Here is a 27,058-nt window from a genome sequence, read left to right on the forward strand (position 1 = left end):
AAAAATTGGGGCATAAAGACTGTTTTTTTCAAACAATTGACCAAAAGCAAGGAGCCGTCCAGAAGTGACGTAATCTAACTGAATTGGGTGTGTCTCAGACCTTGAGCCAGGAGAGCCATTGTGTCTCAGCACTTGAGCAGGAGAGCCATGTGTGGTCCTGGGCCCACGTTTAGAGTGTGGTTCTCTTGGAGGCAGTGTATATTGCATTGAGCGAAGTATATCTGCTGTTGCTTAGAATTTTGTGTAGAAAGCTTCTGTTCTTAATTTCCTGTGTGGTCGGTAATTTTTAATTATAGTGTTGGTGTTTCAGTTCTTGATAGTAAGATATACTCTAGTAAGTTAATTTTGTTGTCTGCTGCATAAGTTGAAGAAAAAAAAACAAAAAAAAAAAAACCCCACCCCCCATACCAAATCGCTCTCCAGCTTGTAAACTGTTTAAGTCTCTCTGTTTTGAAATTAGCTGGCATAAATAAGTTGGTCAAACAAAAATTGGGGCATAAAGACTGTTTTTTCAAACAATTGACCAAAGCAAGGAGCCGTCCAGAAGTGCCCTGCTTAACCCAGCTTGTACCAGGCTTAACTGTTTGACTCCCTCCCACCCTGCCCCTCTACCCACCCACCCCTGGGGCTTGTTGTCTAATACAGACTGCCTAAAGTACCATTGGCGGCGAGATAAATTAGTGCATTGGTAAAAGTCAAGAAAATACAATTCACAAATTTCCATGATGAGGACTATCCAATGTAACTGCTGTGGAGCCTTTATTCTGAGGGAAAGCATCTGGACACTTAGAGCTTGCCCAATTTGTGCACAACTCTCTTCCTTGAAAAAGGAGCTGTCTGAGATTAAAGATCAATTAGCTTCAATTAAAAGTAATACACCCACATTGCATTACTCAGAACATAATTCCCCAATATCACAAAAAAACCAGGAGTCAAGAAAAGGAGATTCATTAGGCTCAGGTAGGCCCCACAGTCACCCATTCTTGACAGATGGGCAGCCAACAGGTACACCCCCCCACTCAAACAGGTCATTAAGTTCTTTAAAATCCAGGAATACAGTGGGCTCAGGTAGAATTAGACCTGTGATGAGGAGACACACACTGTACCAAATGCAAAAAGAACAAGCAGCCATCTCTATATTAAAAACTGAAGAAGTTCTTCAGAAAAACATTGAAGTGTTACCAGAAATGAGAGAAAAAACACAATGCATGCAGTATTTCATGATCCATAACCAAAAGAAAAATCTAATTCGGATGAATAACTCTGTCAACAGTGGCACAACTAAAAAAAGAGAGAGTGAAGTGAATAGCAAATCTCAACTAATATCTTATAAGGAGTCCAGGAAAAGCAATAACCTTAAAGAGAGTACCTGGAAGGCTATGACCACAAATGCTCATAGTTTGGGAAATAAAATCCCAGATCTGCAGGCCCTAATGGCTGAGGCACAATTGGACATTGTTGCTATCACAGAGACATGGTTCACAGAATCTCATGATTGGGATACAACAATACCAGGCTATAACTTGTTAAGGAAGGACAGAGAGGATAGAAAAGGGGGAGGTGTGGCTCTTTATGTCAGAAACAACATCCAAGCATCTGAGCTACAAGGAAGTTGGGGTAAGGAAGAAGCTCTATGGCTCGACCTAAAAAAAGATGACGGAGCATCCATTTATATTGGAGTGGTTTACAGGCCTCCAAACCAAAAGGAAGAGCTGGACAGAGACCTGGTTGAAGACATCCATAAGATAGGTAAGAAGGGAGAAGTGGTGATCGTGGGTGACTTTAATATGCCAAATGTAGACTGGAAAATCCCATCTGCAGAAACTAAAAATAGTAGAGCGATAGTGGATGCCATGCAAGTATCTTTGTTCAAACAAATGGTGTTGGAACCCACCAGAGAAGGAGCTATACTCGACTTAGTGCTCACTAATGCAGATAATGTCTCAGATGTCCAGGTGGGTGCCCACCTCAGCAGCAGTGATCATCAAACGGTATGGTTTAATATCACTAAAAGAATAGGGAAAAGAACCACAAAGACCCGAGTTTTACAGTTCAAAAACACAGACTTTGAGGAAATGGGGAAGTACCTGGAGGAAGAACTTAAAGGATGGGAGAACGAGAGAGATGTGGATCAGCAGTGGACCAATCTAAAAGGAGCAATCACCAAGGCAACTGCTCTATACGTTAGAAATGTAAAGAAAAGCAAAAGAAAATTGAAACCTATCTGGTTCTCAAAGGAGGTGGCTGACAAAATTAAAGCTAAAAGAACAGCATTCAAGACATATAAAAGATCCCAAAGGGAGGAACACAAAGAAGAATATCTGATTCAACTGAGGGAGACAAAGAAATTAATCAAGTTGGCAAAAAGTCAAGCGGAAGAGAGGATTGCCAAGGAGATAAAAAATGGAGACAAAACATTTTTCAGATACATCAGCGAAAAGAGAAAGATCCAAAGTGGTATAGTGAAATTGAAAGGTGGTAATGATCAATGTGTGGAGGGAGACGAAGAAATGGCAGAAATATTAAACGAATACTTCAGCTCTGTGTTCACTAAAGAAGACCCTGGAGAAGGACCATCTCTACACAACAAAAAACTGGTGGGAAGTGGAATAGATGAAAATCCTTTTACAGTAGAAAATGTGTGGGAAGAGCTAAAGAACCTGAAAGTGGACAAAGCCATGGGGCCTGATGGGATTCATCCAAGGATATTGAGGGAGCTCAGAGATGTTCTGGCGGCTCCGCTGTGTGACCTGTTCAATAGATCCCTAGAAACGGGAGTGGTGCCGAGTGATTGGAGAAGAGCGGTGGTGGTCCTGCTTCACAAGAGTGGGAACAGGGAGGAGGCTGGCAACTACAGACCGGTCAGCTTCACTTTGGTGGTGGGAAAATTAATGGAGTCACTGCTGAAAGAGAGAATAGTGAACTATCTACAGTCCGGAGAATTGATGGACCAGAGGCAACATGGATTCACCAGGGGAAGATCCTGTCAGACAAATCTGATTGACTTTTTTGACTGGGTAACCAAGGAATTGGATCGAGGAAGAGCGCTCGATATCATATACTTGGATTTCAGCAAAGCTTTTGACACGGTTCCGCTCAGGAGACTGGTGAATAAAACGAGAAGCTTGGGAGTGAGTGCCGAGGTGGTGACCTGGATTGCAAATTGGTTGACGGACAGAAGACAATGTGTGATGGTAAATGGAACCTTCTCTGAAGAGAGAGCGGTTTTAAGTGGTGTACCGCAAGGATCGGTGTTGGGACCGGTCCTGTTCAATATCTTTGTGAGCGACATTGCGGACGGGATAGAAGGCAAGGTTTGTCTTTTCGCGGATGACACTAAGATCTGCAACAGAGTGGACATGCCGGAAGGAGTGGAGAGAATGAGACGGGATCTAAGGAAACTGGAAGAGTGGTCGAAGATATGGCAGCTGAGATTCAATGCCAAGAAGTGCAAAGTCATGCATATGGGGAGTGGAAACCCGAATGAACTGTATTCGATGGGGGGGGAAAGGCTGATGTGCCCGGAGCAGGAGAGGGACCTTGGGGTGATAGTGTCTAATGATATGAAGTCTGCGAAACAATGCGACAAGGCTATAGCAAAAGCCAGAAGAATGCTGGGCTGCATAGAGAGAGGAATATCGAGTAAGAAAAGGGAAGTGATTATTCCCTTGTACAGGTCCTTGGTGAGGCCTCACCTGGAGTACTGTGTTCAGTTCTGGAGACCGTATCTACAAAAAGACAAAGACAAGATGGAAGCGGTACAGAGAAGGGCGACCAGGAAGGTGGAGGATCTTCATCGGATGACGTACGAGGAGAGATTGAAGAATCTAAATATGTACACCCTGGAGGAAAGGAGGAGCAGAGGCGATATGATACAGACTTTCAAATACTTGAAAGGTTTTAATGATCCAAAGACAACGACAAACCTTTTCCGTAGGAAAAAAATCAGCAGAACCAGGGGTCACGATTTGAAGCTCCAGGGAGGAAGATTCAGAACCAATGTTAGGAAGTATTTCTTCACGGAGAGGGTGGTGGATGCCTGGAATGCCCTTCCGGAGGATGTGGTGAAGACCAGAACTGTGAAGGACTTCAAAGGGGCGTGGGATAAACACTGTGGATCCATAAAGTCAAGAGGCCGCCAATGAAGAGTGGGTGACTCGCCAGAATGATGGCTACTGCCTGGAGACAATACCCTTATTCAATAAACGTACACATGCTTACTGTGACTCCAACATCGTTCTAGCTTCAACAGCAAGAGGAAATGTGGAATAAAGGATCTGCACTCACAAAGGGGGGAGTAGCTGGCTTGTTACGGCGGTTACTACCCCAAACCAAATAAGCCTGTTACTTCAATTTCTATGCATATTCAGCATAGTTCTCTGCTTCAATGGCAGGGGAGAAGAAAAAACTGATACTTCAAGCATATCCAGCATAGCTCCCTGCTTCACAACGGCAGGGGAGAAGAAAAAAGGGTTCACACTCACAAAGCGGGGAGTAGCTGGCTTGTTACGGCGGTTACTACCCCAAACCAAATGTGCCTGATACTTCACTTTCGATGCATATCCAGCATGGCTCTCTGCTTCAACAGCATGGGAGAAGAATAAACTGATACTTCAAGCATATCCAGCATAGCTCTCTGCTTCAACGGCAGGGGAGAAGATAAACAACCAATAAGGGCTGTATAACATAGTCTGAGTAAAACAAATAAGCATGGGTGTAGCTTGCTTATTGCGGCGGTTACTACCCCTACTACCCCTAACTTATCAGCTAGATATTCACTTGGATGCAGCTCCATCACTGCTTTCTACATTAATGGTGGGGGTGGAAAGGAAATAGAACCAAGAGCTAAGAGAAACAGATAAGTATGAGAGAAAAAAGTGTGTGAAGCTTGCTGGGCCGACTGGATGGGCCATTTGGTCTTCTTCTGCCGTCATTTCTATGTTTCTATGTTTCTATAGGACAAGTCGTGCCTCACATCTGCTTCACTTTTTTGAAGGAGTTAATAAACATGTGGATAAAGGTAAACCGGTAGATATAGTATACTTGGATTTTCAGAAGGCGTTTGACAAAGTTCCTCATGAAAGGCTTCTAGGAAAAGTAAAAAGTCATGGGATAGGTAGCGATCTCCTTTCATGGATTGCAAACTGGCTAAAAGACAGGAAACAGAGAGTAGGATTAAATGGACAATTTTCTCAGTGGAAGGGAGTGGACAGTGGAGTGCCTCAGGGATCTCTATTGGGACCCTTACTTTTCAATATATTTATAAATGATCTGGAAAGAAATACAACGAGTGAGATAATCAAATTTGCAGATGACACAAAATTGTTCAGAGTAGTTAAATCACAAGCAGATTGTGATAAATTGCAGGAAGACCTTGTGAGACTGGAAAATTGGGCATCCAAATGGCAGATGAAATTTAATGTGGATAAGTGCAAGGTGATGCATATAGGGAAAAATAACCCATGCTATAATTACACAATTTTGGGTTCCATGTTATGTGCTACAACCCAAGAAAGAGATCTAGGTGTCATAGTGGATAACACATTGAAATCGTTGGTTCAGTGTGCTGCAGCAGTCAAAAAAGCAAACAATGTTGAGAATTATTAGAAAGGGAATGGTGAATAAAACGGAAAATGTCATAATGCCTCTGTATCGCTCCATGGTGAGACCGCACCTTGAATACTGTGTACAATTCTGGTCGCCGCATCTCAAAAAAGATATAATTGCGATGGAGAAGGTACTGAGAAGGTCTACCAAAATGATAAGGGGAATGGAACAGCTCCCCTATGAGGAAAGACTAAAGAGGATATGACTTTTCAGCTTGGAGAAGAGACGACTGAGTGGGGATATGATAGAGATGTTTAAAATCATGAGAGGTCTAGAACGGGTAGATGTGAATCAGTTATTTACTCTTTCGGATAGTAGAAAGACTAGGGGGCACTCCATGAAGTTAGCATGGGGCACATTTAAAACTAATCACAGAAAGTTCTTTTTTACTCAACGCACAATTAAACTCTGGAATTTGTTGCCAGAGGATGTGGTTAGTGCAGTTAGTATAGCTGTGTTTAAAAAAGGATTGGATAAGTTCTTGGAGGAGAAGTCCATTACCTGCTATTAAATTCACTTAGAGAATAGCCACTGCCATTAGCAATGGTAACATGGAATAGATTTCGTTTTTGGGTACTTGCCAGGTTCTTATGGCCTGGATTGGCCACTGTTGGAAACAGGATGCTGGGCTTGATGAACCCTTGGTCTGACCCAGTATGGCATTTTTTTATGTTCTTATGACTCCTTGCTCGCCGGCCACCCCAGACAAGCTAGAATGCTTTCTACCCTTCAAAGGTTTTACTGGTAGCCAACCATGAAAAAGGATGCTCAAGCGTATGTAGATTCATGTCCCACTTGCGCCCATCAGAAGCCACCTACAGGCCGTCCTTGGGGGCTCCTTCAAGCACTTCCTGCACCTAGTGAGCCGTGGACCCACATAGCCACGGATTTCCTTGTGGATTTAACTCCATCCAGTGGCAGCAACACCATTTGGGTCACCGTGGACCACTTTTAAAAGATCGCTCACTTCGTGGCATTACCTGGTCTACCTTCGGCTCCGGAATTAGCGAAATTATTCATTCACCATGTCTTTCGCCTCCACAATCTACCAAGACACATACTCTCAGATCAAGGGGTGCAATTTACGGCGAAATTCTGGAGATCATTATGCAGGAAATTCGACATATTCCTGGACCCCACATCAGCCTACCATCCGCAGGCCAATGGACAGACAGAAAGGAAGACCCGTACCTTAAAACAGTTTTTCTGGGCATATGTGTACTCTAGGCAGATTGACTGGTCCGACCTACTACCATGGGCCGAGTTTGCCTTATACTCTCACCAGTCTGCTTCTACTGGATCATCGCCCTTCCAAATTGTTTACATACGCCAACCTCTGCCTCCTCTTCCAATACCTTTGTCTGTGTCATCTCCTGTGGCACAGGCCTCTGCGCAAGGGTTACACCAACTCTGGGAACACACCAAACAACTTCTACAGCAATCTGGCCAAAAGGCAAAGAAGTTCTACAATGCCCATCATCGGGCAGCTCCTCAGTTGAACCCCGGAGACAAAGTGTGATTCAGCACCCCCGCTGCAACCGCTTAAAATTGTCCTCAGCTCGCTTCGCTCCCAGATACATCGGGCCTTTCGCAGTACCTTGTCTCCATGGCGTTCGACACCATCAGCCACAAAAGTCTTTTGAACAGACTAAGTGAAATCAGACTAAGTGACATCACAATAAACTGGTTTAACTCTTACCTATCAAACAAGTCTTACAAAGTAAGAATAAACCACACAGAATCCAAGCAAATACCACTACCACACGGCGTTCCTCAAGGCTCATCCTTACCCTCCACACTATTCAACATATACATGTTACCCCTCTGTAATCTACTGTCGGATTTAGGTCTTCATCACTACGTCTACGCTGATGATTTACAAATTCTACTCCCCATAAAAGTCACACTTGACAGCACTCTAAATCACTGGGACACCCACCCATCAACCAGAAAGCAACTACTATCGCGAATATCTCTCACACTAAACCACAACAAAACTGAAATACTATACATATGTAATAAACTCACATCACCACTTACCCCACATCTTATAACAGGCCTAACCAAAAACCAAATTGTTCTCACTGTAAAAGACCTAGAAATCTTTCTAGACAGTGAACTAAGCCTCAAAAAATACATAAACACCATATTAAAGGACGGCTACTACAAACTCAAAGTACTAAAAAAACTAAAACCACTCCTCTACAACCAGGATTTTCGAACAGTACTCCAGTCAACACTCCTCCCGAGACTAGACTACTGCAACGCAGTTCTACTGGGCCTTCCAGCTTGCACATTAAAACCAATGTAACTACTTCAGAACGCAGCAGCCAGAATGCTCACAAACAGCAAAAAATCAGATCACATAACCCCAATCCTTAAAGACCTACACTGGCTACTCATCCCATACAGGATCCAATACAAAACACTCACTCTCATCCACAAAGCACTTTATAACCAAAATATAGATTGGTTCAACTCCGAACTACAATTTCAGACACCTAAAAGGAATTTAAGCTCCTCAAACACTGGACTTCTCCAAACCCCCTCTCAAAAATCGATAAATCTTAACGCAGTCAGGGAACTGCGCCCTCTCCATAGCAGGACCCATATTATGGAATAAATTACCAACCAAACTAAGAATGAAACCCGTAATACAAACCTTTAAAAAAAACCTTAAGACATGGCTTTTCCAAAAAGCATTCTTTTAAACCAGACTATCGCTGCAACAACCACCATCTCCAATACTGTTAACCCAGCCTCAAAGTGACCCTCTATGTACTTAGTTACACAATAATATTAAGACTGTTTATACCGTTACTAAGTTAGTCTGTATAGTTATATAAGGAAGTTAATACTGTTTTATACTGTTTACTAAATTACTCTGTAAGAAATAAGTTGCATGTGCCTTATTTGTTCTAATCATTTGCTGTAAACTGCTTATACTTTTACTAAGTTATTCTGTATAACTACATAAGGGTGTTTAATACTGCTTTTTACTGTTTGCTAAGTTACCCTGTAAGAAATAAGATGCATATGCCTTATCCGTTTTCTAATCGTTTGCTGTAAACCGATGTGATATCTCGGATCAAATGTCGGTATATAAAAATAAATAAATACTTCGCCGCCTAGGACCAGTCACAGCCTTCGGTTACTCACTTCACTTAAGATCCAAAACGCTTTCCACATCTCGCTATTAAAGCCGCTTATCCTGTCTGAATTTTCGAAGAAACTATCTGAACCCCAACCTCTAACTGCTGAAGAGGATATAACATATCAGGTCAAGGACATCTTGGATGTAAGGAAGCATAGAAGGCGTTGGGAATATCTCATCTCGTGGGAAGGATTTGGCCCCGAAGAGAATAGTTGGGAACCTGAAGCCAATATCCTCGACAAGAAACTGATCAAACAGTTCCATATTTCTCGCCCAAAAAAAGCCAAAACCCCCCCCGGGGAGGGGCCCTAAGAAGGGGGGTACTGTTACGCCCGTCGGTCGCAGACAGCTGCAGCCACTAATGCTCACCTCTTTGCTGCATTAACACCATTGGGGAAAGTGGCGGCCTCTGCCAGCTTCCGCCAACCTGCCTGGCGTTCCCGGGATGACGTGGGTGCTACCATCCGCCATCTTGCCTTCAGGATCACTTAGGCACGCGCACACAGGCCAGTCTTAAGCTCGTCATGGCGGGAACCTCAGGGGCGTCCCCTCCGGATGACTTCTTCACTCCACGATACTTAAGCCGGTTGACCCTGCCTATTGACGACTTGGCAACGAGTTCCCTCATTGCTGAATCTGCTTCACTCACTATGTACTTCCCGTTCCAGTTCCTGTACATTTGGCATGAGACGCTCTGGGTACCCGCTCCTCAGGGGCCCTTCCTCATCTCTGGCTATCTGCTCCTCGGAGGGCCTTCTTGCCTTGGACCATTGCCTACCCCCATTTCCCGGGGCTTCTGCTGGAACATTCATTACTGTGATTACCTTGACTCTATGGACCACTACTGTACCATCTCTAGTGTGGCATTCTCTCCGGTGTACCCTGCGCTGCGGGCCACTACCGTACTCCCTCTAGAGTGGAATCATCTCCGGTGTACCCCGCACTGCGGGCCACTCCGTACCATCTCGAGTAGGAACCTCTTCGGTGTACCTTGCGCTGTGGATCTCTACTGTACCATCTCTAGTGAGAAACCCTCTCCTGTGTATCCCGTGCTGTGGGCCATGTTTAAACACCCGCTTCAAAGCTCTGCGCCAAGAAGACACAGAGGTCCAACTTTAATACAAACCAATTTAAGTTTATTATTTAATATTGAAAGCCAATCTTATGAGACCTCTGGGAGACAGAGAGGGAGCTTTTATTTTCAAAGCTCTGCCTGCCTGTCCCAGCGTTTGTAAGTCAGTGCTGACTTTTATAGATAAAACATACAGTGATCCCTAATAGAACTGCATAGAGTATCAGGTACCATGTGTCCTGCAGACAACCTATGTCTAAGCGTCCCTGGTCCCACCTCCCACCTTAAGATCCAATTAGGCATATCGAAGACCCATGTGTCTACTGATGACTTTCAATCATTCTAGTAGTTCTTAGTAGTTCTTTGTTCTGTCACTCCTGTGCAAGTTGTTTGATCAGACTCCTAATCTTATGGGGATATTCAGTTACACTGGCTCGAGACAGTAGAGACAGGATTCTGTGAGAACATAGCTTGCTCCATATGTTCGTTGTGATCTCATGACCCTTCATCATATCTGGCTAGGTCTGAATTCATTCCAGATGTCTCCCAGTAGTCATTCACGCTCAGGTCAGTCTGAGTTCCTTGTATACCAGCAGTTTGAGTTAGACCAAGAAAGCAAAGGATTCTGGATAAACAGCCAAAGTCTGAGCCAAAATCTTCATGTTAGGCTTCCCATATGTCATTTCCCTTTTGTGCCACGTCAAATGGCAAAAGTGGCACACAAAAGCATCAAAGATGATGACAGCAGACAGTCTAGGGCAAGGCCTATAGGTGTGTATTCTAGCCACTAACCTTTGGTTTGTGTTGGGTGTGTCAAGCATGTGTCCCTCTCGATCCCTAAAGTAGGTACGTGATACTCACAGTTTCAAGCAGTCTTCAGATAGCAAATGGCAGCAGTAAGGCTGAAGTTACAATAAAAGTCAGTCAGCTCTGTTGTTAAACTGCAAATACAACTAAATTATAACATTTGTCTCAAGCTTCAGTTTACATTTACATACGTTTCAAAAGAACAATGTAAAAACTAAACACTGGCAGAAGGAAGAAATCATTCTTGGAGGGTACAGAGAAAGTAATAAGAGGCAGTCCATTATAGTGGACACAGAAAAAGAAAGAAAACATAGAATAGTAGAATGGGGAAAATGTTTTAAATCACATTTAGTATTTTGTAGAGCAAAGCACTACATAGTGCTGGAGCCAAGATAAGGATGAAAAGAACAATGAGCAGTTAGTATGCAAAAAGATATAGTAATAGACTAGTTGCATAGCCCTATGACAGTAGGCCTCATTTTGAATGGGTGAATCTCTGCAAGGAGATCAATCTCATAATAAACACAAAGGCCACACTATCAGGAAATATTTGTGAGAGGGTGTAAACAGACACTAGGTAAAATCTAATAGGTAGTGTTACAAGAAGAAATGTTCAAAAAGAGGCAAGATGGTGACATAGATGGAGGCTGTAGTCACTAGTACTTCTTGCTTGTCCTGGATTTGAGTTTCTCTTTAAGATAATGCCGCCAAAGCGTAAGGGACGGTTGAGAGTTTTTCTCTCTCTACCCTTACAATCACCAATACCGCAGGAGATTACGCGATTTATGTCTCACCTGCACTAAATCCGGGAACCAAGGATCCAGATCAATCGGGACGTTTTGGGAGGACTGCCCGATTTTACTGAGGAGGCTTCGCTGAGCCCAAATCTTAGACCACCACCAGCGCAGAAGGTCGGGAGAGGTAATGCCCATGAAATGCTGCAGAAGAGGCTACTCCTTCCCCGAGCAGCCGGAGCGGTGAGATCAAGCCACAGAGATGTCGAGTCAGAAGCCAGAATAAGGGGAAAATAAGCTGGCCCTGAGCGATATCGCGACCGGAGGAATAGACCAGGCATTGGTGTGATTCTTGGACATTCTAACTTGACCTGCCGTGGTCACGTTAGAGTTAATGTGGGACCTAATGGCTGAATGTCTACAAATATTAAGAGACTTGAGAAAAAAATGGATAGCAATAGCGGGAAAAGCCAACAAGATATTCTGTTAATACAAAAGTCCATTAAAAAATCAGAGGAGAGGATTAAGGTGCTTGAAGAGACAGAGAAGAAGAATATGGAATTTCATGCAGCGGTGGTAAAAGACAGAGCTCTTCTAGCAAGACGTATAGAGAATTTTGAGAATAACTCTAAGCCTTTGAATTTACGTCTCCTAAATTTTCCTAGAATTGTGGAGGAAGTACCCTCGGGAACTTTCCTTAAGTTTCTTAAAGAAGTATTAGGTTTTGAGGAAAATGATTTGCCTAATGTAAATGTTTATTTCCTTCCAAAAAGAATTTCAAATTTAAATACACCTGAATTACCTTTCCAGGGAAATCTCACAGAATTTCTAGAAAATTCTAATCAAGTGATAGATTGGGGCACATTAATAGTTTCCATTATAAGTTACTCTAACCTGAATAGGTTATGAAGAAATATTTTTCAAAGTATCCCATTTTATTCTATGACAAACCTTTAAGATTTTCCCAGATTCTTGCTTTAACCAACTCAGCTGCGGAGAAAAGAGTTTTTGACTCTCCGCCAAGAAGTTATATCTTTGGGCTATTCATTTACAGACTGAGGGTTTCCATGTAAATGTTTGCTAAAAAAAAGAATCAGGAAATTTTGTATTTCTCATGTCCGAACATTTGAAAAGTGTCATTGAGCAAAGGAAAATAGCCACTTCGTCCCCATTACCTAACTAAGAAAGTATATATAGTGCAGAGAAATTCTATGTTAAGCTTTTTCTTTGAGTTTTACTTGGATTGGACCGCCCTATAGTTAACTTAAAGCCTCTCTCTAGTCTTATGGGTTTAGTACTAGATTACTATTGATTATTTAAAGTAAAGTTTAAAGCTATTATGATTATTTGGTGGATGAAGTGTAGTATGGTATTTTTTTTCTTTATGTCAGCTTTGTTTCCTTTTTTCTGTGTATTCCAACTTATATTTAAATTACTGTTATATTTTGAAAATCAATAAAACAAATAATGGAAAAAAAATGTTCAAAAAGGGTTACAAGGAAATCTGAGTAAAAAGGGAATAGACTATTGAGATATTAAAAATCAGCAAAGTGATTACCATTAGTGCAGGCTGCAGAATGCAAGCAATAGCTTACAGCAAATAGAACAGAATGTATTTAACATATGCTGGTGTGATGAAGATATATATATATATATATATATATATACCTCTTGAACCGTGCTTTATCACTGAAACCACAGAGGACACAAATAAGAAAAGGAAGATCCAGAGAAAAACCAGACAAAGAATGAGAAATTCTAGAAAACATTTGATCCACACGGAGACACTCTAAAAAGGCAAGCAGTAGGATATGGGATTTGAGTAGTGTGATCAAAGCAGCTTTCATAGATAAAGATAAAGAAAAACATAGTACATAATCATTTAGCTGATTCAGCAAAAAAATGTATATAAATATCAGAAGTTCTAAAACTGGAAAATGCTATCAAATTTGGAATGTACAAACTAACAAAAATTGCATCACTTAGACAATGTCATTAACTTAAGACCTAAGCAATGGCAGTTGCAGATAGATACATAACCAGATATTAATTGGAATATCATAAGAATAATTTTGTGGCAATCAATTATTGCATATTAAAAACCTCAGAGAACACCAGACCTAGATTCTAAGTAAAGCCACTCCCATAGAACCAGAAGAACCAGAAAAAAAGCAAAGATCAGGTATAAATTGTAAGCATTACAGTCCATATTGTGCGTGAACTTCTGTGGCAAAGGATAACTTCTGTAATCAGTGCGTATACAGTTCTTCTCAGTAGGGTGCCGTGCTGACAGAAGCAGGAGCCTTTTAACTCATTATTAGGTGAGATACATATGGGATGGATTAACGCCTAATATAAAAGCAGAAGAAATCAAATTAATCAATAAGAAAATTCCATCATTTCATGGACACCCCTACATCTAGTAATCCCTACATCTGCATAATATTCCCACATTATTTCAAAGCAGCATGCAATAGTCCAAATCACCAACAAATTAAATACCCAGACATTACATACAAACATATATTTCACTGAACTGGTCACATAAAGGCAAGCATTCATTCTTCATTCTCAACATCACACAAGTAACATATAACAGACAATGGGTAAATAATATTGAGCTCAAAATAAAATAAAAATTAGAAAACAGTATGTAAAAAAGATTAAAAATAAGTGGATCGATCCAAGAATAAAACAAAACCAGGATTAAAATTAAAATAGATCTATTGAAAAATGAAAAGGAATCAAACTGGAAAAAACTAGAATTGTCCTCTCCCATGGGACAGAGAACGATGTGCTGTGCTTCTTCTTACCCTGGAAAGAAATCTAGCATATAACAATTAATATAATGATTAAAACTAAATTTAAAAGTGACATTACAGTTTCCTTAAAACTCAGCAGTCTGATATACATTGATTCAGCAAAAAGCAGTCATAAAGCTACTTTCCTGTCTCTAGCATTCCACCTCTAGGAGGTGCTGTCCCCTGTGATAAGAGCTACTTCCAGTTACAAATCTAAAACCTCCTTTTTTTTTTTTTTTCCTGTACTATGAACTCCTAACTCAATTCCTAAAAGGGAAACCTGAAACAGACAACTTTGTACTTGTTTAGAATTTAGTTTATATCCTTCCTATACTAACATGCTCCATAGAGTTCATACTAGCAGATACTGTAAATAACAGTAACGGATCATTTCCAGAAGCACAGACACATCAGCTGGGAGTCTGAAAGTCTTCAAAATAGAAGGATGGACTTTATGTTATAATAGAGAACAGTTAATTCCCTATTGTGCACAACCCTGGGCACACATTAATATGCATTAGCCAAGATCTAAAACTGTATATGAGGGATTTCCCTTTTTTTTTTTTTTTCAAACACCAGCTTATGAAACTTTGCTGGTACTATCAAATTAAAAACCCAATTCATTCCCTTCATCTAGCACCATCTAGCACCACCATCCCTCTTCCAAAAGTTTGAATCTAGTGAGGTATAAGCAAAACTGAGAGATATTTATCATCATTAGAATATAACCTAAGTTCTGTAATTAACAAATACTACAGAATGGAATTCATGCATATCCGTTCCTTCTTTTCTTTTCTGACCTTTGTTTAATTAAATAACTCATCTCTTCAATCTCCTTTCCTCACACTAACACATTTAACTTACCAAGTCCAATCTAACTTAGCAAAACTATAAATCATTACAATAAAGCTCAGCAAAGCATTTTAAAAGCAAGCCTACGGGGGGGTTTTTTGTTTTTTTTTAATGCAACGGATTCACATTTGTTTTCTACTTGAACAAAGACATTCCGACTCTCGGCGGAATCTACATAGCAAAGCACTTTACACTGTAACACATAGCCAATTCACCGACAAAGCACTTCACACACCCGCATCCAGCATAAGAATAAATCTCAATTCCCTCTTTAACATCACCATGTCACTGCCCATGCCATCATATTCACTTCTGCGTACTTTCAAACACTGCATTTCATATTCTGCATTCCCTATATTGACAAGATAAAAGTTTCTTACGAAACTAACCATTCTTGCTGACTCAAAGCTAATATTGAAGTCTTTGCCAATCTGTTCATAAACTAAATAGATCAATTCATTAAAATGGAGTTGCTCTTTTTTTTTTTCCTTGTACCAAGCAGGGGTTAAATCACACAGCCATGTGCTCTCTTGTGAGGGGGAGGGAGCAAAGAAAGAAAAGCAGCATAGAACACCATAACCTAAAAGCAAGCACACTAACTCCAAAGCCAACTCATGTATGACCTTATAGAATAAATCTCACAGACTAAAATAAATTTGATGCATCGTTGTACCTCTAATCACATGGAACAACAGACAGCTGAAAACCGCAGTATCCAGCCCGCACACAAAGAGGACTTGCCATCCCGTTTAAAAGCATTTTTTTTTCTTTTTCAGCACTCGCGCGCTCTCTCTCTGCGCTACACCGAAGAACCCCTATGGCTCTGGTAAAACAAAGGTCCAGATGTTAATTTTACACTGAAAGCACTAATCTATTTAGCAAGTGGCATTTTACACAAGATATTAACATATAGAATAGATTCTCACAGACAGAGAAGAATGGAATTCATCTGTTAGATGGAATTTGTTTTAACCACATATGTTTGAAATAATTAAGCAATTAAAGCAAAAAGTAACACAAATCTAATAAGCATGTTAACCTGCTTTAGGACCAAAACACATTTTCAAGCAACAACAAGCCATGTTTACCTTCCTTCAAGAGAAAGCAGACAAACCAAACTTTTGTAAACAATCCACTAACTAAAATTAATTTCTGTAGAAAGCAACACATGTCTCCGTATCTCCTCATCAGGCTAATTATAACTTTCAAACTTACCCACTGCATTTATGTTCACACACAAACAACTTTTTTGTTAGAACTAAAACATTCCTTTAAGGCAGAGACGGCCACCTAAACCAAACTTTGGTAATTACTCCACCAAAAGAAAAGCAGCATGCTGTAGAAATCAACACTTCTCCTTAACCTTCCTCATCAATCTGTACATATCAAAGAGATTTAAGTCATTGAACTCAGCAGCTCTCAGTGTCCCGGCATTTGTAACTTGAAACTGGGGTAGCGAACTCTCCAGCCATGCGTTCTCCAAGGATAAAGAAATGACTGATGCAGGTTTAAAACCCTAGGGGCGGATTTTAAAAGGAGCGCGAATAGCCTACTTTTGTTTGCGCTCCAGGCGCAAACAAAAGTACGCTGGATTTTAGTAGATACGCGCGGAGCCGCGCGTATCTGCTAAAAACCTGGATCGGCGCGCGCAAGGCTATGGATTTTGTATAGCCGGCGCGCGCCAAGCCGCGCAGCCTACCCCCGTTCCCTCCAAGGCCGCTCCGAAATCGGAGCGGCCTCGGAGGGAACTTTCCTTTGCCCTCCCCTCACCTTCCCCTCCCTTCCCCTACCTAACCCACCCGCCCAGCCCTGTCTAAACCCCCCCCCTTACCTTTGTCGGGGGATTTACGCCTCCCAGAGGGAGGCGTAAATCCCCGCGCGTCAGCGGCCTCCTGCGCGCTGGGACGCGACCTGGGGGCGGGTCCGGAGGGCGCGGCCACGCCCCCGGGCCGCAGCCACGCCCCCGGGACCGCCCCCGGAATGCTCCCGACACACCCCGAAAACGCCGCGCGGTTCGGGCCCGCCCCCGACACGCCCCCCGACACACCCCCTCCGAAAACCCCGGGACTTACGCGAGTCCCGGGGCTCTGCGCGCGCCGGTAGGCCTATGTAAAATAGGCTTACCGGCGAGCAGGGCTCTGAAAATCCGCCCCCTAGTGTATTATTTCCAGTGCAAATGAAAACAACTTCTATTTACAAATGGCCAAAGAAAATCTAGCTTACTACAAGGTATAAAATACTTACCTACACAGATCCGTCTTTTGCCAAAGCAAGCATTACCTTCTTCCGGGAATTACTGCTTGACTAATCAGCCATCCAGAAAATCTTCTGGGAATAACTATATTCGGACTAGAGCCGAGTATCAATTCTGAATAATCAGGCATCCAGACCTCTTGATCTGGGAAAACTTTCTTCGGACTAAGCCAATCTGTCCGGAAACGAGGATTGTGTCTGAGCTGCCAGCAGCGCACACTAGCAGAAGGAATGTCAGAGTGTTCTGCAGACACTAATGATATTGTGACATTGTGACAGTGTGACAGCAGCCCTGCAGGCATATTTTAAGTCCTGCTAATTGAATTGCCCCTGAGGCAGCTCTATGAGCGAAACTCGGCCAGAGTCGGGCATTGAAATAAAGGGCTTCTTCTGATCGTCCGATTCTCATTGTCTTTACTGTATCACAGCCAACTGGATCGGCTTCCGATTTGCTTTTTGGGTCCACATCCCTGTTTGGGCACCATAATGTTTAAACACCCGCTTCAAAGCTCTGCCCCAAGAAGACACAGAGGTCCAACTTTAATACAAACCAGTTTAAGTTTATTATTTAATATTGAAAGCCAAACTTATGAGACCTCTGGGAGACAGAGAGGGAGCTTTTTATTTTTCAAAGCTCTGCCTGCCTGTCCCAGCGTTTGTAAGTCAGTGCTGACTTTTATAGATAAAACATACAATGATCCCTAATAGAACTGCATAGAGTATCAGGTACCATGTGTCCTGCAGACAACCTATGTCTAAGCTTCCCTGGTCCCACCTCCCACCTTAAGATCCAGTTAGGCATATCGAAGACCCACGTGTCTACTGATGACTTTCAATCATTCTAGTAGTTCTTAGTAGTTCTTAGTAGTTCATTGTTCTGTCACTCTTGTGCAAGTCATTTGATCAGACTCCTAATCTTATGGGGATATTCAGTTACACTGGCTCGAGACAGTAGAGACAGGATTTTGTGAGAACATAGCTTGGTCCATATGTTCGTTGTGCCCTCATGACCCTTCATCATATCTGGCTAGTTCTGAATTCATTCCAGATGTCTCCCAGAAGTCATTCACGCTCAGGTCAGTCTGAGTTCCTTGTTTGCCAGCAGTTTGCGTTAAGAAAGCAAAGGATTCTGGATAAACTGAGCCAAAGTCTGAGCCAAAGTCTTCATGTTAGACTTCCCATATATCAGCCACTACCGTATCATCTCTAAATGAGGAATCCCTTCGATGTACCCTGCGCTGCAGGCTACTACCGAATTATCGCTACAGAGGAACCTCATTGGTTTACCCCGTTCTGCAGGCCATTGCCAGATTTCCTCTACCAAGGTATTCCCTCTGGGTGTACCCTACCACACAAACTTTGTGACTTCTCCTGCACTCCCTGCTCCTCAGGCAGTGTCTTTCTTTATTAAAAATCATTTTTTAAATACAGTTTCGTCATCTGTACTTAACCTCATTAAACAATATTCTCATTCCAGTATCACTTCATGTTGTACAGCTCATCCAATACTGTAAAACTGACAGTAAGAGCAAAAAGGTACATCACTCTTTAATTTTTGGTCTTTTTTATACATTCTGCAGTAAGCTCATTTTAAGAATTACCATACATTTGTCTTTCACAGTTTCATCCTACTTCATTAAGCTGTACATTACGATCCATGCTGATTCATGTTCTTATTCTAATATCAGCTGTTACTAGACATTGCATCCAAGGACTTTGCAAATCTGAGGAAAAAGGTATTTCATTTTTTCCATAAATTCTCCCCCTCTGGCTTACATATTTATTAATACTATACAGTAAGCTCACTTTCAAGAGTGATCATATATTTATTCATTCACAGTGCCATCCTATTCCCCCATGCTTTACAGTATAACCCATATAAAGCACATTAAGGTAAACCATCATTTTATAAGGATTTTTTTTAAATTTCATAATCAGTCAAGTTATTGCCCAGCCTGACATCATTCATAAGATTTTTTAATCTATGCTTTCATCCAAAATATGTTTTAATCTATTGCTAGTGTACACTCTATGCATATATATCATATTTGGTTAGAACCACTAGATTCTTAACCTTAGATTTGTAACTTAAAATTGTATTCTTGTTTGTCATCCCTGCATCACTTCTTATATTTATTTTGATATTTATTTAACTTTTTACACTTTTATTGTTGTATGTTAATTATATTATGTGCCTTTTTATATGTCACCATGATATGCATTTTACATGATTTATTCATTTTCTTTATATATATGTATATGTGTTTTATCAGTGTTTATATTTGTGTTAATTTAAACTATTTGCATGTTTCAGCCCCTGAAGCAGCTCCAAGACAGGAGCGATACTCGGCCTGAGTCTGGCGTTTTAAAGTGTTTTATTGTCTCCTTCAAAATAAATTTTAATTGACGGACGTCAGGCATCTTTCTCTTTTATCCTAGGGTTATGTTCACCCCAACCCACTGAACCTAATTTAAAGTCCACTTCAGTAGATTTGCCCATCTGTGTTGGAAGATGCTGGCACCTCTTCTTCAATAGATTGCTCCCATCTCTGCTTAGCAGTCCTTGAAAAATCATCCCGAGATTCAGGAAACGGAAATGCTCTCGTCAACATTATCTATGCAGCCATTCAATCATCTAATACTAATAGCTTGCTAAACTCTATGGGGTAGATTTTTAAAGTTATACGTGGGCGTAGATTTGTTCGCTCAACCCCGCGCGAACACGCATACGCCCGATTTTATAACATGTGCGTGCATGTTATAAAATCCAGGGTCAGCGCGCACAGGGGGGTGCACAATTGTGCAACCTGCGCACGCCGAGCAGAAGTGGAAAGAAAATTGTACCTCACCTAGAGCTTTCATTGGATAAAAATGCTAGAAATAAAATGAGACAAATGAAAGAGAAATTTTTACCATAATCTTATACCTACATAAATTTATTGCTTGATGCCACTCTTTAATCTTTTCTTTTATTTTCTTGCAGGCACAGTGTCTAGTAAATGTAAGTGGTGATGCAGTAATATTTGTGCGTGAATCTGAATTGGAAATGGGACTAGTTCAGCTACCTATACAGAGTACTCAATCAGCAGCTACTGGAGGAGATGTTGCCATATGAAACAAAAAAAAACTGGACAGCTTTTCTAGATTTTAAGAGTATATTTTGAAATTAGAGAATTCTTTGGTTTAATTTCTTCTGATTCAATAATTCTCTAAAGCTTTGTGAAAGAAATCAAGAGATATGAATAAAGTGAAAAATGTCAAGTTTATCTATCATCTTTAAGCAATAATATTGTCAGGCTGAGAAACTGTTCTTAAGATAGCATTCAGAGCCATGTTCCACAAAACTAGTGAAGTGAATGATTGTCTGGGTTTTGCTTGCTTATCAATTAGCTGATTGTCTCATAGAACTGGAATAGGTTGTCTACGACTCTGAAAAGCATCAGAGTTCAGTGGTGCAAGTTCATTTTAAATCCAGTAACAAAAACGGGAACAGAGGATATTCAAGAAACCTAATCTAGTTGTCTTAGAAAAAATGTAAACCAACATTTAGCTACCTGTGTGTTTGAGGAAGAGAACATTCTAGAAACCATACATTTTTATACAGTGTAAAATATCTATTAATTGTATAATGTTAAGAAATCTGCTATCCTTTATAGCTGTAAACATTCAAAACGAGAACAGCTGAATAGAACTGGAAGTTAATAGTGCTGCTTCTGAAAATAGAAATTTGACTAGTATTTTTGTTACCTTTGTAAAGAATTTACTAAAAATATAGTGTCCATGCTATTATCATCATTTAGGATGTCTGGAAGCAACCTAGTTTGACTAGAATAATGAGGGAAGAAAATCTTAAAGAAAAAACTGAATGTGATTATTTTCATAATACAGTTTTATCTTCACTAAAGGAATACTAGGAAAAGGATTCTATTAAAGACTAGAATGATTGGTATCATAGGTGTTAGACTAGAAAGACTACAAATTTTGAGAGTGTATCACAGTTTCCTTCTGAATACTTTTAACTGTATTTAAAAGTATAAATAATTTGTATGAATATGAACTTGAATGAATATAGTATAGTAAAAAATCCTCCTTACTTAAATAATGCTCAACCAAGGCAATAGTAATTACAAAAGACTAAGATGCTCTGCAAACATCAACAGCAATTGTCCAACTATGATGGTCTTCTATAATCCCTTTTGACTTGTTTGAGCATTATTTAAATAAGAAGGATTTTTTTTACTATACTAGTTTTGAACATTTTTCCATTTTTATTTAGTTTTGTTGTCAACTATGAATTTGAATGTACATATGTGTATGTTTAACAGAGTACTGACATGTTATTGTTTCTGTTGTTCTAAACTACATTGTTGTAAATGAGCATGAACATATTTCTCTTTGCATAATAAACTTTCTATATAAAATTATTATATACTTTTTAACTTTTGTTTATTAAATTTTCCAATAAACAGACAAAACACATACTTGCAAGAAATACAAATGATCACCATATAAAAAACAGACGTGAAACTTCTATTTCCTCTACAGAAAGCAATTTAAAGAGCAAGTCTAGTGGTGCACTATGAAAAAAGAGAGTCAGAATGTAAAAATAAACAAAAAAAAGAAGCATAACAATAATTATCCTCCTCCAGGGGCGATCCAGGAAACTATAGACCGGTGAGCCTAAAGTCAGTGCCGGGAAAAGTCATGGAAACTGTTATAATGAATAAAATCACAGAACATTTAGATAGACATGGTTTAATAGGACACAGCTGACAGTCACTCAGCAGTGCATGGTTCAGAGGAATGTATCCTTGAAGGATACTAATGAAACAGGAGTTATGGCATCCCAACAGAGAGGTTCCAATAAAATAAAACATAGTCCATGTTCCTATATGTAAAAAATCACCTAAGCTAAAGATTTCAAAATTATCCCTAACAACTGAAAAGCAGGTTGTTAATACAAACAAAAAACACACTTTGAAATGTCTGTAAGCCAATGCCAGAAGTCTAAGAAGATGAGAGAGTTAGAGTGTATTGACATAATTGGCATCACAGAGACCTGGCGGAAGGAGGATAACCAATGGAACAGTGCTATATCAGGGTACAAATTATATTGCAATGATAGGGAGGATCAACTTTGGTGGGGGTGTGACACTTTATGTCTGGGAGGGTATAGAGTCCAACAAGATAAAGATCATACAAGAGACTAAATGCTCAGTAGAATCTATATGGGTAGAAATCCCATGTGTGTTGGGTAAGAGTATAGTGATAGGAGTATACTACCATCCACCTGGACAAAATGGTCAGACAGATGATGAAATGCTAAGAGAAATCAGGGACGCTAACCAATTTGGCAGTGTAGTACTAATGTGAGATTTCAGTTACCTCAATTTTCTGGTTAAATGTAACATCAGGACTTGCTAGAGACACAAAGTTCCTGGATATAAAAAAACGACTGCTTCATGGAGCAATTGGTACACGAAGCAAAGAGAAAGGGAGCTATTTTAGATTTAATTCTTAGTGGAAAGCAGGATTTGGTGCTAGAGGTAACGGTGGTGGGGCCCACTTGGCAATAGTTATCATAACATGATCAAATTTAAACTAATAACTGGAAGGCGGACAATAAGTAAATCTACAGCTCTAACACTTAGGGATAGATTTTCAAAGGGTTGCGCGCGTAAGATACGCGCTCAATCCCCGAAAACCTCCCCCTGCCTCCCCCTGCGTTCGCTGAGCCTATCTTGGATAGGCTCGGCAGTGCATGCAAGCCCTGGGACGCGTGTATGTCCCGGGGCTTGCAAAAAGGGGTGGGGCGTGGGCGGTCTGGGGGTGGGGCATGGCCTGAGCCTCCAGGCACAGCGGCCATTTGCCACTGTGCCCGGGATTGCGGGCCAGCCATCGGCCGGCGCGCGTAAGTTACGCCTGTCAGGAGGCAGGCGTAACTTCTTCAACAAAGGTAAGGGGGGGTTCTAGGTAGGGCTGGGGGGCGGGTTAGGGAGGGGAAGGTGCGGGGGGCAGAGGGAATGGAGGCAGGCTGCACAGCTCGGTGCGTGCAAGTTACACAATTGTGCACCCCCTTGCGCGCGCCGACCCTGGAGAAGTCCATTAACTGCTATTAATCAAGTTTACTTAGGGAATAGCCACTGCTATTAATTGCATCAGAGGCATGGGATGATCTTAGTGTTTGGGTAATTGCCAGGTTCTTGTGGCCTGGTTTGGCCTCTGTCGGAAATAGGATGGTGGGCTTGATGGACCCTTGGTCTGACCCAGCATGGCAATTTCTTATGTTCTTATGTAGGACTAAACGGTCTGGTTTCACAGTGGAAAAAGTTAAACAGTGGAAAGCCTCAGGGATCTGTAGGACCGGTACTTTTTAATATATTTATAAATGATCTGGAAAGGGGTATGGTGAATGAGTTAATCAAATTGACAGGTGACACAAAATTATGCAAAGTAGTTAAATCTCAAGCGGATTGTAATAAACTGCAGGAAAACCTTGTGAGGCTGGAAGATTGGGCATCCAAATGACAGATGAAATTTAATGTGGACAAGTGCAAGGTGATGCGTATAGTGAATAATTACCCTTGCTATAGTTACAGGATGTTAGGCTCCATATTAGGAGTTACCACCCAGGAAAGAGATCTAGGCGTCATAGTTGATAGCACATTGAAATTGTCGGCTCAGTGTGCTGTCGCATCAAAAAAGCAAACAGAATGTTAGGAAATATTAGGAAGGGAATGGCGAATAAAACAGAAAATGTCATAATGCTCTGTATCGCTCCATGGTGATACCGCACCTTGAATACTGTGTACAATTCTGGTCGCCGCATCTCAAAAAAGATATAGTTGCGATGGAGAAGGTACAGAGAAGGGCAACCAAAATGATAAAGGGGATGGATCAGCTCCCCTATGAGGAAAGGCTGAAGAAGTTAGGGCTGTTCAGTTTGAAGAAGAGACGGCTCAGGGGGGATATGATAGAGGTGTTTAAAACCATGAGAGGTCTTGAAAAGGTAAATGTAAATCAGTTATTTTCTCTCTCAGACAATAAAATGACTACTCCATGAAATTAGCTAGTAGCTCATTTAAAACAAATTGGAAAAAAATTATTTTTCACTCCACACTTAATTAAGCTCCGGAATTCATTGCCAGAGGATGTGGTTATGGCAGCTATTGTAATTGGGTTTAAAAAAGGTTTGGATAATTTCCTAGAGGAGAAGTCCATAAACTGCTATTAATCAATAAGGAATAGTAGCTTGGGATCTATTTAATGTTTAGGTACTTGCCAGGTACTTGTGACTTGGATTGCCACTGTTGGAAACTGAATGCTGGCCTTAATGGACCCTTAATCTGACCCGGTATGACATGTCTTATTTTCTTTTGTTCTTATGTTCTCTTCATCCACATTATAGATTTAACAGATAAAAACTCCTTAAACACAAATTGGAAGAGATATTTCAAAGGGATTAAACAAGGAAAAATAGTGTTGGTGATCCTTTATCCTAATAAAATACTCCTAAATGTTCAGGATCAGAAGAGATATAACAAACTCCACATTTAAGACTAATCAGAGAAAATTATGTTTCACTCAACGCACAATTAAGTTCTGGAATTTGTTGCCAGAGGATGTGGTTAGTGCAGTTAGTATAGCTGGCTTTAAAAAAGGTTTGGATAAGTTCTTGGAGGAGAAGTCCATTAACTGCTATTAATCAAGTTGACTTACGAAATGGCCTCTGCTATTTCTGTCATCAGTAGTATGGAATGATCTTAGTGTTTGGGTACTTGCCAGGTTCTTGTTGCCTGGTTTGGCCTTTGTTGGAAATAGGATGCCGGGCTTGGTGGACCCTTGGTCTGACCCTGTATGGCAATTTCTTATGTTCTTATCTACTAAGGTATTTACGGGGTAATTTTGTAACAGCCGCATAAGAAAGTCAGCAAATAAATTACACCAATTTTCAAAGCAAACTTTCATGTGTTATGTTCGCTTTGAAAATTATCTCACCAAAACAACCCACACACACAATTATACCTGCTAATTTGCGTGAATACTTTTTAAAATCAAGTATACATATAAGTCCAAACCCCATCCCCAGCTATCCCCAGGACTATCTTCATTCAGCCCAGGTAAAATTGCACGCATACAGGATATACACTTGGAAATTTTATAAGCTGTCATTTCCATGGGTGAAGCAACATTTTATCTGCAGGTATGCTTTTGAAAATTGCCCTTTCAGGGTAAACAGTTGTTATAAAATAGCTTTGCGCTCAGTATATGTAAAAGTATGCATGCAACCAGTTTCATGCATACTTTTACGTACACTGGGGAAAGGCATTCCAGTGAGGGAGTTGGAGATTTACACAGATTTTTTTATTGTAAAAAGTATGGGGTCTATTTTAAAAAACGTGTGCAGGTGTCCATGTATATGCAGTTCCCGGCATGCGCACATGTACACACTGATTTCATAACATGCGTGCGTCATCACGCGCATGTTATAAATTATGATTCCCAGGCGCACATGCACGTGTCGTGTAACACGCAATGGGGGGAATTAAAAACATATACCCGGCAACATGAGTAGATCTTTCCTGTCCATTCCAATTAAGGAGCAAACTGGGAGGGAACTTTCCTATCCCCTAAATATCCTTCCTACCTTTTCCCCTCTCCACTCCAACCCCTAACCCCTAGCTAGCTAGCTAAATTTTTTTTGTTTTCAAACTTACTGCTCCTTCCAAGTAGAAGCAACTTCCGCACGCCAGCAATCAGCCAGCGCAATTCCCTGAGACAGCATCTAATGGCGCTGTGCCGGCCCCACCCAGACTCCTCCCCCTGGCCCGCCCCTTTTAGATGGTTTGGCACTTCTGCGCATATCAGGAGATACGCGCGTGCCTGGGCCATTTCTAAAATGGACTCGGTGTGCGTGTGGCGTGGCCCGCGCATATATCCCAGATTGTACACACGCAGGCTTTTTAAAATTAGAGCTTTTGGGCCGGATTTTAAAAGGGTTATGTGTGTAAATGGTTCTATGCGCGCCGAGCCTATTTTAAAAAGGCCCGGCGATGCACTTAAAGCCCCGGGATGCGTGTAAGTCCCGTGGCTTTACAAAAGGGGTGGTCGGGGGGGTGGGGCAGGGGTGGGGCCAGAGGCCTCCGATATAGCGCCCATTGCAGCTGTGTCAGAGGATCGCTTGCTGGCAATTGTGCACCCCCTTGCGCGTACCGACCCCGGATTTTATAACATACGCGTGCCTGTGCGTGCATGTTATAAAATCGAGTATACATGTGCGCGCGTCGGGGGTAGCACGTGCACATGTAGGCCACACGCGTTTCTTTTCAAATCTACCCCTATGTGCGTAAGTTAATCCACACACGTTATGCCATAATAGTAGCTATGAGTGGGTAAATTTGTGCATGTACCAGGTCATTTGCACAGGAATTTTCAAAGTGAACTTATGCACATAAGTTCACTTTGAAAATGTGGTGTGATGTCTGTGTGTAAAAGTTATACACAGTCTTTACCCTTATCCACACAGTTACAAAATTCTTACCTATGGTACCTTAAAATTAATCACAATTTGCGCTAATACCTATGCGAAGAGCTAAGTTAGAGCAAATTGTGATAACGTTTTCACAGGTTGCGTTACGTGCCAGACCTGTTGTATTTCCTGCATATAACCACTGGGGGACCATTTTTGAGAGAGAGAGAGTGACTAGCCATAATGTCCTCTCCCTAGATAGGTATTTGTATCCCTATGGGAGGCCCACCTAGTAACTCGAGGTGAGGT

At 41.2% G+C, this 27,058-nt stretch overlaps 1 protein-coding gene across 1 annotated transcript in view; it reads left to right on the forward strand.

Moving 5' to 3' along the window:
• Positions 1 to 21,698, forward strand: part of C2CD5 (C2 calcium dependent domain containing 5) — a 1,535,590-nt gene extending 1,513,892 nt beyond the window's left edge. Inside the window, 2 exon segments of the mRNA XM_029600113.1 lie at positions 18,902 to 19,016; positions 20,264 to 21,698. Of these exon segments, the coding sequence (XP_029455973.1) occupies positions 18,902 to 19,016; positions 20,264 to 20,292 (144 nt within the window). The 3' untranslated portion in view covers positions 20,293 to 21,698.
• Positions 21,699 to 27,058: the final 5,360 nt, after the last annotated feature.

Source organism: Rhinatrema bivittatum, chromosome 4, assembly GCF_901001135.1.
Source record: "Rhinatrema bivittatum chromosome 4, aRhiBiv1.1, whole genome shotgun sequence".
In the NCBI taxonomy this organism is placed as follows: Eukaryota; Metazoa; Chordata; class Amphibia; order Gymnophiona; family Rhinatrematidae; genus Rhinatrema; species Rhinatrema bivittatum.